This window comes from Artemia sp. Qi Xiang Cuo, chromosome 13 (assembly GCF_049724085.1).
Source record: "Artemia sp. Qi Xiang Cuo chromosome 13, ASM4972408v1, whole genome shotgun sequence".
NCBI classification, from domain to species: Eukaryota; Metazoa; Arthropoda; class Branchiopoda; order Anostraca; family Artemiidae; genus Artemia; species Artemia sp. Qi Xiang Cuo.
Window position 1 is genome coordinate 41,019,125 of NC_142806.1, and position 13,109 is coordinate 41,032,233.

Consider the following 13,109-nt stretch of genomic DNA (forward strand, 5'->3'; position numbering starts at 1 on the left):
TGACAAGGTTGCTAGGCATCCCCCAGAAAAATCCCCCCCTTTGGTAAATTCCCCCACATGCAAAATTGAGTAGCCATATAGAAAGTACAAAATGGGTACCTCGAAATGTTGAACAGATGTCTTAAGGGTATCAAAATGACCAGATATCTGATTTTTTAATGCAATTTAATAAGCCTTTTTCAATATTTTCAGTAACAAAATTGAAAAAAATGGAATCAAACAGTTTATGAGATTTTCTGAGCAAAAACACGAAAATGGACAGAGCTCCTTATTCCAAATAAGCAAGCAATAGGTTAAGTAAACAAAGAATAAAAAACCAAAGAAAAGAAAGTCGAAATGTGTTTTTATAAGGTCAACAATAATACTATAAGAAACAAGACGAATTTTTTGTGAGGACAACTGCTTCCCTTCTTTAGTGCTGTAGGAGAAAGTCTCAAGAAAATACATTCACATTTTCTGAGCGAAAATGGACAGAATTCCTTATTGCATATAAGAAAGCAATAGTTTAAGGAAACCAAGAATAAAAGAAAATCAAGATTGGGGGTTTTTGTGAGGCCGACGAAAATACCAGAAGAAACAAGACGAGTATTTCATGAGGACAGCCGCTTCTCTGCTTCAGTGCTATAGGGAAAAGCAACATTAATTTTAAATGAACAGAAATTATACTGTATATGAGGCCTCTTATGCCCGTGCCACATCATAGTCACATCTATCGATAACGAAAGCCAAATATCATGAATGACATGGCAATTTCCTTGATTTTAGCGTCACACTTGTATTTAAAAAGCAAAAAAATTAAAATTGCAAGAAATTAGTTTAAAGAGTTTTCCCCAACATTAATTTGTGTCCAACTGTTCTCTATTAATGCTAAGACTTCTTAACTTTTTTTCAGATTCCTCTCCCAGATAGAAAAACCGTTGTTCTAAGTTTCCGTCTTTTCTAGTTTCAAAAAGTGTGCCTTAAAGATTGACTCTGATTGATCAGTCAAGAAATTTATGCTTGAAAGTTGAATAACGTTCAACTCGAGAAATTACGAACGGCGAACGTAATTGGCGCTGTAGTCATGCGTAATTTTGATTTTATCGACAAGTGTGACTATAATGTGGTACGGGCATTAACCATTCGTTCTTTACCCTAAATTTTGACTTTTTTCCCCAATTGTTTAAGAAAGGCCTTTTGAACATTAGGGCCATTTAACTAGAATAAGAATCTTTTTTGAAGGAATAGGAACTTTACCGTAGCGCGGGATGACTTGAAGCTTGGGGGTGACTTGACATCAAAAGTAAGTAAACGGTTTTGAACATACCTGGCTGCCTAACGATGCCTTTTTAAAGTCCCATAATACCCTAAGGTAAAGGTTATGTTTTGGGTTATTATGTTAGATTGCCTAATTGAAGTTTTGACAAGATGGGGATGCAAGAAAAAAAAAACAAAAATTTTGTTTTGAGTGCTGAAATTTGCTTGGTGAATTAAGTGATGTGGACCCACCTAATGTCTTGTAATGATCAATATTAAGAGTAGGTACAATCAGGTCTAGCCCTTTTGATGGTGGCAGGGGTCAGGGTTTTTTCTATGAGCAGTCGCTATTATGAGTGGCCCCATGCATTGGAAGTACAATTTTTGGCTTTGATTCTTCCGTTAGGGAGAAAAGTCCTTCTGAAGAATCTCAGTGGGAAAGCACATCAACCATACATTTAGAAAATAGCATATGCATAAGGGTGCTAGGCGTTGGTTATGAGTGGCCCCGTACATTGGAAGTGGCCAGAAGAGGACTGTTGTAGTGCGGGTGGTATCACGAGTCAGAAATTAAAAAATATCATTGAACCCCCAAGTTTAATAAATGTCCAAGGTACTTATGACGTTATCGAGATAAAGGAAGTACGTACTGTGGGAACAGAACAAGTATAAGATCAAGTAATGTATTCAACTGTGTCCGTAAATAGTGTACACATAACATTAATTTAAGTGAACAAAGTTACTAGTGCTACTTACAAGGATTTATGACATTCTCCCGCTTTCGTTTTGAAACAGCAATCAATGACTAATTTTGTAACGCTGGGATTTCCCCCAAAAAAGTTAAACCATTTTTCTTCAGTTCAATGTAAGTACAGTTGCTTTAGAACATTTTTTCTTTAACCTGTCAGGAAATTATTGCATTTCATTTTTAATATTTGGCTTTTTTTAAATAGTTTATGGGGTTTAGGGCTATTTTTTGGCTACTACGGGCTGTGTTCGTCTTTTATTAGGTTGCTGCTACCGCTGCAAGTATGATGAAGGTCGTTCAGGGAAGCAACTTTTCAAAAGCTATTTGTGTTACATTATCTTGTCGGAAGTTGTGTTTGTTGTATCATCATGCATATAATGATTTATTTTAATTCTTCAATTACTATGGGTTATAGTTCGTTCTTTATTATAAGAGATAGGCTTGAACTTCGATCCTCCTTCTCCGGGGAGTCCCATTGTCATGTATAACGTTATATATAGTAATGCTTGACGAGACACATTTTTATGAACTCTAGTCCACAGTAAGTGAAATGTCAAAATACAACACACTTATCTTTTGAAAAGTTGCTTCTCTGGGATATGGTGCCACATTTGACTGACTTTGCTGCCTGTTTCCCTGGGGTTCGTCTTTGCTATTCTGTGTATAATTATCTTTCTCGTGGATGCTGCGGTAGCTGCAATCTTATCATAGGTATAGTAAAGAACAAACCAAGTATACAGTAGAGGACAAACCAAGAATATAGTAAAGGATGAACTCTAGCGCATAGCATCATCATATGCATAATGATGCAACGCATTTTTTTGGGAAGATAATATAACAAAAACATCTTTTGAAAAATTGTTCCTCTAGGGAATGGTTGCATATTTGACTGACTTCGCTGGCTGATTCCCTATGGTTCATCTTTTAATATTCCAACTAAGAAAAAGCCATAGGCTTTTTCTTGTGTTTGATTGTCTCCAAAAAAGTTTGTTTGTTGCGAACCAAACAAATTTAAAATGATAGAAATGATGATTGATTTTGGATTTTGACATGGATAAGGTCATCAATACCTACCATACCTTTGAAAATCAAAAACCTGGACTTGATAAATCATTGGAAGAAAAAGATGTTCTTGTCCCACCACCTGAACAATTAAAAGAAACAAAGGTTCGGTGATATGTCTTTCATAATAACAAAAGATAAGGCGAGGCAAAAGTTAAAGGTCCAATAAAAAAATGTAGTTTTACAAAGACACCACTTCTAATTTAAGGTCCATTTGGGCATCATGATATCAATTAGAGTCTCAAATTGTCTGCTTTTAGAAGACAAGCGACAGTGAGGATCCATATATAGAAGCCTGCCGCGTGTCTAGTGCCGGGGACCATGCTTTATATATATATATATATATTGTCGATCATCCTGGTTTTCTTGGATCACGATTAAGCATGAACACTGTTTCTGTTTTCTGTTCTGTTCGTACAAAAAAAAAAATAAAGAACAGAACAGAACAGAAACAGAAGATCTGTTTTTTATTTACCTGTTCTGTTTCTATAATAGCTATTTCGTCCTGTTTCTGTTTTTCTACTGTTCCTGATTTTATTTTAGTGATACGAGAATGAAATATTCAAGAATTTCAAACTTACGAAATAGTCATAATATGAAATTGTGGAGAATCGTGGTAACGCCACATCCAATTTTTGGAATTGGAGCATTAATATAAAGTAGAAGAAAGTAAAATAATGGCACAAGATACTGTCCAAAGTTGCACAGATAATGTCCAGATGAAGCAGGAATTAAGCAAATCACTTCTTACCATATATCCTGGTTTTATTGGTAGAGCCTCTGCATCCTACATTACATGGGGGGGGGAATTTGCACCTTTAGCCAGGAGAGCTTCAATTTAACTGTTTTTATGGAATTTATGCTGCTAAACAACAGTGACTTGCTATGATTACCATACTCACTAATACATGATAAATACTGATTATTAATTTGCAAATTTTCTTAAATGCTTAGTCAGAGATGAATGTAAATGTATTGAAGTCTTTTCCAGTTGAAATGTATGGCAAATCTTTATTCCATCAACATTACAAGATAGCCTAATTCTTTTTATAGATCTATCTCTAAATAAAACCAGTAGTAACCTTTTCAAGGAAAAGCCTAGAGCTGAAACAGTGGCGTAACTAGCTGACTTTCAGGAAGGGCCAAAGTTCTATAAATTGCTGATACACTTTTCTCATTCAGCAGGATACCAATCTTCAGGTGAACACGGCAATTTTTCCCATACAGCGCAAGGAATAAAAAAAAAAAAAAATCACTAAGCAGTATATTACTTCTTGTATCTGTCTCTTAAATACCTATTATAGACAAGCAAATTCCCGGAAAAATTTGCATTGTGCTGCAAAGGGTCTAAGTTTTTACGAAACCGTAATCAGGAACTGTCATTTCGCTTTTATTTGCCGACAGATTTTCTTGGTTCAATGTGCCAACGAAACCGCTCAGGGGCCAATTTGCCCCTCCCCCCCTACTTACACCACTGAGGTGAAAGAGGTAAGATATTTAGGTGTAGGTGCAATTTTCAAAATGGTAGGCTACTAGAAGGTGCTTCTAATTTTGTGAAAAACCCTAAGATCAAGCTTTGTTTTAAGAAAAGCGTAACGTCGTCTTAAGATGACGACTTGGATGTTCCAAGCAAAACTTCGAAGCTATCTCTCTGGGTAGGCCTACCCTACGGAAAAAAAGAAAACAAAGAAAGTATCAGGTTGAACTTCTGCAAAGCGTCTCTAAAGGCTAATGTTTGATATGCACAAAGATAAAGTATACGCCGCTGGTGCATTAATAATAAACCCAACCCAATTCATAAAAATATATCAAGTCAGGCTGATTCCCTAAAGAAAGATCCAGATAGCATAGTAAGTAACACAGAGGGCAACGAAATAATGAAATCTTGAACAAGAAGAGCATACATACGATCATTCTTTATTTCCAATTGATCAAAACATGCGTCTCTGCGGAAGTTCTGCTGTAAAACACTGTTTAAGGACAAATTGCTACTTTTTGTGTTTGATAAGCCAGGTATGAAATAGCTTATGTAAAAAACAACAGGGGGCTTGAAAGCACCATCCTTGGGAACTATCCATCGACACATATGTGTTGCTGCCAAAAAAACAAGTTAAGCAGAAGGCTGCCTTAAGGTCTGCGTCTTAGGCTAGCTCGACTTTTGACTGCTAGTCTGCAAAAGAATCTGGCTTTATAGGTGTCACTGCTTTTTACCCCAGGAGATAAAAAATGGGCAGAATTTGCACCGCTGCATTTCACATTTCAAGAGGTGTAAGCATCCTCATACAGCTACTAACATCCTTTCAGCAATCCAACTTGCAATCAGGAAGTTTTCACTGACAGATACGATGTCCCACGTTGTGACTGCTTCTGGGAACAATGTCACCAAAGGCTGTAGGCACTTTCCTGAACATGTTTTGCACATTGTCTTCATTTATTTTTAAAATGCGCTCTTGGATTTTGGTCACCTCGAAACTTAGCCAATGATATCCCTGAAAAAGATTGCTTGGAATCCTCTGATGAAGTCGAAGATGGCGAGCCAACTGGTGAAAATGATTCAGACGTTTTTTTTTTTATTATGAGTCTAAAAACTCCGGAAGTGAAGATAAGTTTGCTGAAGAACCTGATAAAACCGATGCAGTGTATGCGGAAGAGGGTGGCAAAAGTAATGAAGAAGAAGACTGGGGATCTGGGAGTCAGTCGGAAAACGAGGTTGCAGCACAGACTATCCAAAGTCACGTTATACTTGCTCAAACATTGATAAGACTGCGAAAATGATAAAGAAAACTAAAAGTTTCCACTGTCCAGCATGGTACCTTTAAAAGATGTTGCAAAGAGAATGGCATTCGTTTTCATGTCCCTCTTGACATGAAAGTGCGATGGAATAGCACATTTGAAATGATTGAGTCTACAAAAACGTAGCCTGAGTCTACAAAAAACGGAGCCTGGAAATCGTTTTTTTTTTATTTGACGAATGCAACGATTCCAATAAGACTCTCTGACTTATGTTTAATCCCTGGACTGTAATAGAAGATGCTATTACCGTACTTGCTCCCATGCAAAATGCCAACGTACTGACAAGTGCTTCTCCATATCCAGCTGGCAGTCGAGAACGCATAGTCTTAGAAGGGCTTGAGTTCTTTTGTAATACTAGAGCCGGTAATGGGCCCTTGTTGCACCCCTCGAAGAACTCATAGTTGTGGAGAAGCGCCAACCCCAACTAACCCTTGTATAGCTGAAGTCCTTGAGACTATGGTAGAGTCCAGTGAGGAAAGCTTGTTCCAGTCGTTTTTGGGCACAATAAGTATCAAAACCGTAAAATGCTCTTTCAGCATCAGCAACTCTGCCGTAAATACATTAAAGTCGTTTGATGAGAAACTTTCAGAGTGACGTAGAGCTTTCCAGTACCGTAAACTTTTTCTTTTTTTAAATAATTTGCACAAATACAGTAGCGCCAACTTATATAAATCCTAAGAGGAGGCCAAAAAATGCATTTTTTGTTATATGAAAATAAAATTAGTATTCTTGGATTGAGTATTTATAGTTAGTTTTAGTCATGGGTGTCACTTCCTCTTTTTCTTTGGAAATGGACCACGAAAACGTGCCTACATAATCAAAGTTATGCCTCCTCGTATTCTTAAAACAAAAGGTTGAAGTGATAACTATTTCTATAATAGAGCAAGCGTATGGGTTGGAGAAAGTATTTTCTGCTGGAAAGCGACAGAAATTTTCAAAATAAGTTATCAAAAAGTACAATTGCCCTTATATTTGCATCCTTTTGAAAATCTATTTAAGATAAGAGAATACTTAAAGAAAATATTATACAACAATGTTTCTAAGTTTCTTTGAAATTCAGAATTCGAAAAATTTCATTTTACTTAAGAATGAATTCGGTGGATGGCCTAGAACAGTATTTTCGAGCGAGAACAGTATTTTAAAAATATACAAAGTACCCTTAAGCCATCAATGTTTCTTTTGATTTGTCTCTCACACACATTTCCTAAGAAATAATTATTCTTAAAGGCTATTTTAAGCCGCGAGGCAACGAAAATTTTTGAATTGGCAGTAAGAAGTGTCTTTTTCCTGTGCATTTTTCTTCTGCCATTCTTTTGTTTAAAATGGCTTCCAGACGTCAGGACAGATTAAGGGGCAAAGCATAGTCTGGAAAGGGGAGACTGCCCCATCCCAAAGCAACTATAGGCTCTGCTTAAACACTAATGACTTTGAGGTGACTGCATAATTTGAGGACGAAAATTATTTTATTATCGAAACGTCTCAAATAACTAGTATACATTCCCGGGAACCTCGAGGAGATACTGTAAAAACATAATAGCCCGTTTTTAGAAAAAAAGGAACAGGAAATAGAAGAAAATAACTATAAAGAAAGAAGGATGGTGATATTTGTGCGCAAAGACAGTTTTTTGCCTCTTTACTAGAAAAACTGTTGTTTTTTTTTGCAGAAAAAGTGCCGCAATAGCAGGAAGTATTCTCAAAAGTGTTACCGCCAGAGAAAAGTACTACCGTGGCAAGTGGCAACCTTGACGAGAAGTTAGTGAGAGGCTAAAAGTTAGTGTTTTCAGATTGGAGAACCATTCATTTCTGTGACTCAAAACAAAGAAATCTTTCCGGAGCAGTCAGATATCGCTGTAAAGCATCTTAGCGTACCTAATACTAATGTGTCGAGTGAACTGGCATTTTTGATCACCGATTACTTCATGTGAAAGCAGTATGCCCAGAAAATGCCCAAAACGCTGAAAAGCGCATGTTTTAAGTGATAAGTTTTAAGGCTTGAACAAATGACGCTATTATTAGCTTTTTGATAATAAACCAAAATTTATCGCCTACAAACTTATTTCTTTCTTTAAGCTTTAAGTGTTCAAAAAAAGCTGTTTAAACAGCTGTTTTCTGTTTTTACAAAAAAAAAGAAATAGGTCTTCTGATTTTATTGATCTGTTTTGTTTCTGTTCTGTTCAATTCAAGCCCTGTTTATTTTGTCTGTTTCTTCAGAAAAATAGAACAATGTCCATGCCTAATCACGATGCCCACAGACTTCTTTTAGGGAGCGAGAGGTCGCAATTTCTACAACATGCAAAGATATGAATAAAAATCACCAAAACTAAAAACAGGAAGACAAAAAGCTCTATATAGCAGGTAAAAAGCACTAATGTTTAACAAAATTTGACATCCCAGCTTACAACGTTATCGTTTTTGTAGGTATTAAGGAATAGTCTTTTTCATTCGAGGATATAAAAAGCTTATTGTTCCCTCATATGTGTCAGCACTATCGGTTTACCCTTTTTTCAACCCTCCCAATTATGCAGAACATTTGATCAAACCGAAGCCCTAGGTTTTTCGCTGGGAATCATATAAAAAAATCTTAGAACAAAATCAGAATGCTTCATTGGATTATTAGGCGTGGATTGGCCCCTTATTCTGCTTAGATATGAAACCTTTGATTTCTGAAATGAACTATTTTGACATGGTAGGCAACCCAGGTGTTTTCCTATTCATATTGGTCTAAAATAAAAATGTGAAGTTTAAATGCACAAGGTTTGTAGGAGGGTATGCTTGTTGGGGATTAAAGTTTCAGAATCTCGTTAGAAATCCGTTTTTCCTGCTTCGACTTTTTGTTTGTCTAATAATCAAAATTTTTCTTGTGACGCTGATTGATACTGTAATTTGCATCATGGTTAAGTTTGGAACAATCTGTCAACATATATTTACAAAGTCAATTTTGTCGGGAGTCCCTTTATTCGGATATTTCCAAATCCAGATTGTACTTATGGGTGACTTCGAGATTGGCAAAAGGCATAAATCACAAGAAAAATTATATCTTTGTCGCTAATTAAAGTTAAATCAAGAAAAAAATTGTTTCGACGAAAATGTAAATTTTAAATCAGGACAAGAAAATTTCTCCTCTAAAACCAAAGAATTCAAGCTTTGTTTATTATGTTTTTATTTGGGACCCAAAGAAAAAAGAATACAGACAATGTTATTCCTGCTCCCTTTTCATTCGTCAATGAAAAAAAATATCACCACATGACTTCTAAGCTTATTCTTCAGATTTCTATTTTTATTATGATTATATGGTATTTATGGTTTATGATTGTGATGGTGTACGTGTAATTCAACCCCGTTAAACTCAAGTTCAACTCGACACCATGCAACTCACCCCTTCCCTCCCCCATTGCAGCTCAATCCCCATTCAATTCAATCTCGTGCAACATAACCCCCCTCCCCTTCCGTGTGTTGCTGGTTACACGTTAGGTTATGTTACGCGTATTTGAACGGGGGTTAAATTCAGTGGGGGTTGAGTTCCATGGAGATTGAATTACACAGGGATTGAGCTCAAGGGCACATCCAGGATTTTGTTTGGGGTGGGGGGGTGTTGGTTTACAATAGAAACTTTGAAAAAACGCATAAAAAATTTGTTTATATACATTTTTGCTATGTTATTACGAGTCGGATAAAACTTTCATGGGGGTTTCAAACCTCTTATCTACCCCACATCCTCGTATACGGCCTTGGTTTAGCTAGATGAGGTATGAATCGCACGGGGAGTGAGTTAAATGGGATTTGAATTACATGGGGGTTGAGATGCACGAATTTTGAGTTCAATGGAGGTCAGTCATATTAGAACCGGTTCTGATCACTGTATGTTCTGACTGCATCCCTTTGTTTAGTTCGCATTCACATTCGTGTATTTTCTATTGTTTTTCTTTCCTTTGTTACTTGCTTTTTATCTCCTGCCCTGTGATTAAAGGAACTAGATTGCTACAGAACGAGTTGTTTTATTAAAATAAATGTTAATTTTCACACATTAATAGTTCATATAAGTAAGAAAAATCAAAAATTAACAGAATGTCAAATTTAACTTATGGGAAGAGAGAAGCAGAGTAGAAGACTTACAAAACTGGAAAAGATTATTGGCAGTATATGAGACACGCCACCAAATGGGAAATAGCACCACCCAACTTAGCAACAAAGACTAGATATAATCTCCTTTAAATTTTGAACAGAAATAGAATAAAAGAAAATTTGAACAGTTTTTATGGCACTTTGAAGAATCCTTGGACATATAAATCTTAAAAGAATTGATCGACCCTGTGTTTTCGCAGTAGATGTAATGTAGGGGAGCTTTGATTTTACATATATATTTTTCACATGTCCTTTCAGCCTAAACATTTGACTAACTACTCTAAGCAATAAACTGCATCTCAATGACCCTAAGACGTTATATTCAACATAACGTTGGATGCAACAATAAGCGAAAGCAAATAAGTCCATAGTTATGTTTTTCAATTGTTCAAAGGCTGCTTTCAAGATAAGCTAAATAGCCTTCATCAGAGGGTTTCTATCCGTCCCAATATAGCGGGACTGTCAACGTTATGGACTTTCTTGTCCCAAAATTGTCACAAGATACGGTTTTGTCTAGATTTTGCAAATTACTGTTATGAAACTGGCTCAAGTCCTGAAGTAACCTCATTGCGGATAGAGTACTTTGGCTGATATCGTCGGCTTAGTGGTGAAATAAATTGACTGCTGCCAGGGATTGTGTAATCAATCTTACTGCACCAGTTTAAATACTAACTGACTTGCCTGGAGTTTTATGAATACGTAAAAAGAAAAAGGATTGGCTGAAAAGGGTCAAATCTTCTGTAAAACATGGTGTACCTACTACTTGTGCCACAACTAACTCAATTCAATTGTGTTTTAAACAAAACTATATATACTAAACAATTCTTTTACCTCATTTCTACACCCCATCCCGGAGTGTCTTAGCTAGATATGGCAACCCTAGTTTCACATCAGAAGTTATAAAAAACGTCAAAATTAATGTTTTGCTTATGACGTGGTATGTATTGGTGTCCTCCTCCAAAAAAGGCATATTTGACATTCTTTTGGCAAAGATGGGTGAGAAAGATTCCTCTAGTGGGTCTCTAGCCACTAGTCATAGGAGGAATCAGTTTGTAATGATTAAAGGGGTAAAAACTGTTTCAGTGCAGCTCGATAAATGACTTTTTATCATAGTCTTATTTAATAAATACCAAAAATGCAGCAAATTATTGCAGTTTCTTATTTTCGTCATTTAAAGCCTCGAAAATAAATATATCCTAGAAAAAATTAAAAACCTTATTTTCACCCTCAGGTAAATCCTTACCATATCTGATACGATACGGCGATACTTTCCAACTATAAATATATGACATTACTTGGAAAAAGTCAACTAAATTACAATCGAATCTTTTCACAGAAGTCACTAATAGTTGCGTTCCTGACTGTTACTCTACTCAACAAAAAGAAGAAAAGATTTATTGCACCGGTTTGAAACTCAGCCATGTTTACGTTTTCGATGTATATTCTAAATTGTCCTTTTGTTTTACTTTATTGAAAATTGTCCTACACCCTATTGAGTGTAGATATCCCCCAGATGAAAAAAGAGAATTAAGAACCAAATTGAGATTGCACTAGCAGTTTTTCGTATAGCATGCTTGAGTTTCCAGTATCACATATTTTCTATAAACTTCGTCGGGAAAGAAATTTCCTTCCAAGTAAGGTATAAAAGGACATGTTATTCCAGCATAACCGAAATGGATTATCATTTTATTATCCTAGAATGGTGTGAAACTAGGGATTAATCTCGAAAGTAATTCCCTGAAGATTGGAAATGGATTCATTCACTATCTAGGATTCAATAAGTTCACCATAAAATCACACAAAAGAACTGAACTGGAAATTGAAAACAATGCGTAAAGAAGTGTTGGGTGTTATTACCAATACATAAAGAATGTGAAGAATATCCAAGTGATATTTTTCACAGTGACTATGCACTTTAAGCAACACCCAAATTAATCGCTTTGTCCATAACATATGGCACGTTCCGTTATTAGTATCTACGGTAAGCAGGCTATAGATTACATTTAAAAGTAATTAGCCTGAAAATTGAACATAAATCACTGCTATTTGTATCCTTTCTACCCAAGTATATACACATACACACATAAATAACGTTTTCAAATATATAACCTGGGCATCGAAAATACATTATAGTAGATTACATTTTGACTACCCTTAAACCTGATTGTCCCTACAAAGCGTCTTTCTCAGTTCTGACACTTCTTTTTTGAAATCCGGTCAAAACATGAGAGGGAATACTCTTGTGAACCCACTCGTCACATCTACGGATGTGTTTTTTACTTCACTAGGGGTAGGAGCGAGTGGCCATACATGAAACAACAAATGTTTATGTATTTCTTGCTCCCAAGACTACTTGATACACAATTTTAAACATTGCACCCACATTCGCAAGGTATGACCTTTTAGGCAGAATACGCTTTACTTTTGTATTACATATTATGACAGCTTAAGAGAATGATTTCATGCCTCAAAACAAAATTTGGTGATTTCATAGGACCTTAAATTTCGCTATTATAAAAAATTCGACATATAAATATTCCTGGGAAAAGTTCTGTAAGCCTTCAGAGGGACTTGTGAATACATCCGAGGATGAAATTTATAGACGCTGTTTGGAATAGCTTCTTCAAAAAGGTACTAACAGTAAAGTCTTTTGTCACCACACGTACAACAAAACTTTGCACTGAGAATTGGATAAGGTGTGCCACAGGAGTGGCAGAACTTCGATGGACTTCTTCCTTCAACTTCCTCGTTAGATTTTTCAAATGTGTGTTTTGAAATAAGCCCTAATTCGCTAATCCCTGATAATATTTGCTTTAGATCGGCTTCCAGGGCAGCAACACGCTGCCTAGAATCTTCATCAAGATGCACTCCTTCAACTAGAAAAAAAAAGAAACTTGGGTAACAGAATCAAAGCTAAGGATTTGAATATACCCCATTTATATGTTTATGTCAACAGAACAGCTTTTGGACCTAAAGAAAATTTAATTCTGAAAATATAGATTTTTTCACCAGTCCTCATTTCTCGCTAGGTGGATATCAATTTGATTAGACTATCGCCGTCCAAAAAAATTCATTTTTTTCAGAAAATGATTTTTAGTAGCTGGGGAAAAATTTTCCCTATGCACGTTTTATTTTGAAATCAAAAATA

At 35.9% G+C, this 13,109-nt stretch overlaps 1 protein-coding gene across 3 annotated transcripts in view; it reads right to left on the reverse strand.

The window, feature by feature from the left end:
* Positions 1 to 9,818: 9,818 nt before the first annotated feature.
* Positions 9,819 to 13,109, reverse strand: part of LOC148945286 (uncharacterized) — a 354,164-nt gene continuing 350,873 nt past the window's right edge. For all 3 annotated transcript variants that reach the window (XM_089099445.1, XM_089099447.1, XM_089099446.1), the window contains exon 9: positions 9,819 to 12,837. In XM_089099445.1, the coding sequence (XP_088955571.1) occupies positions 12,596 to 12,837 (242 nt within the window). In that variant the 3' untranslated portion in view covers positions 9,819 to 12,595. The remainder of the gene's footprint in view (positions 12,838 to 13,109) is intronic.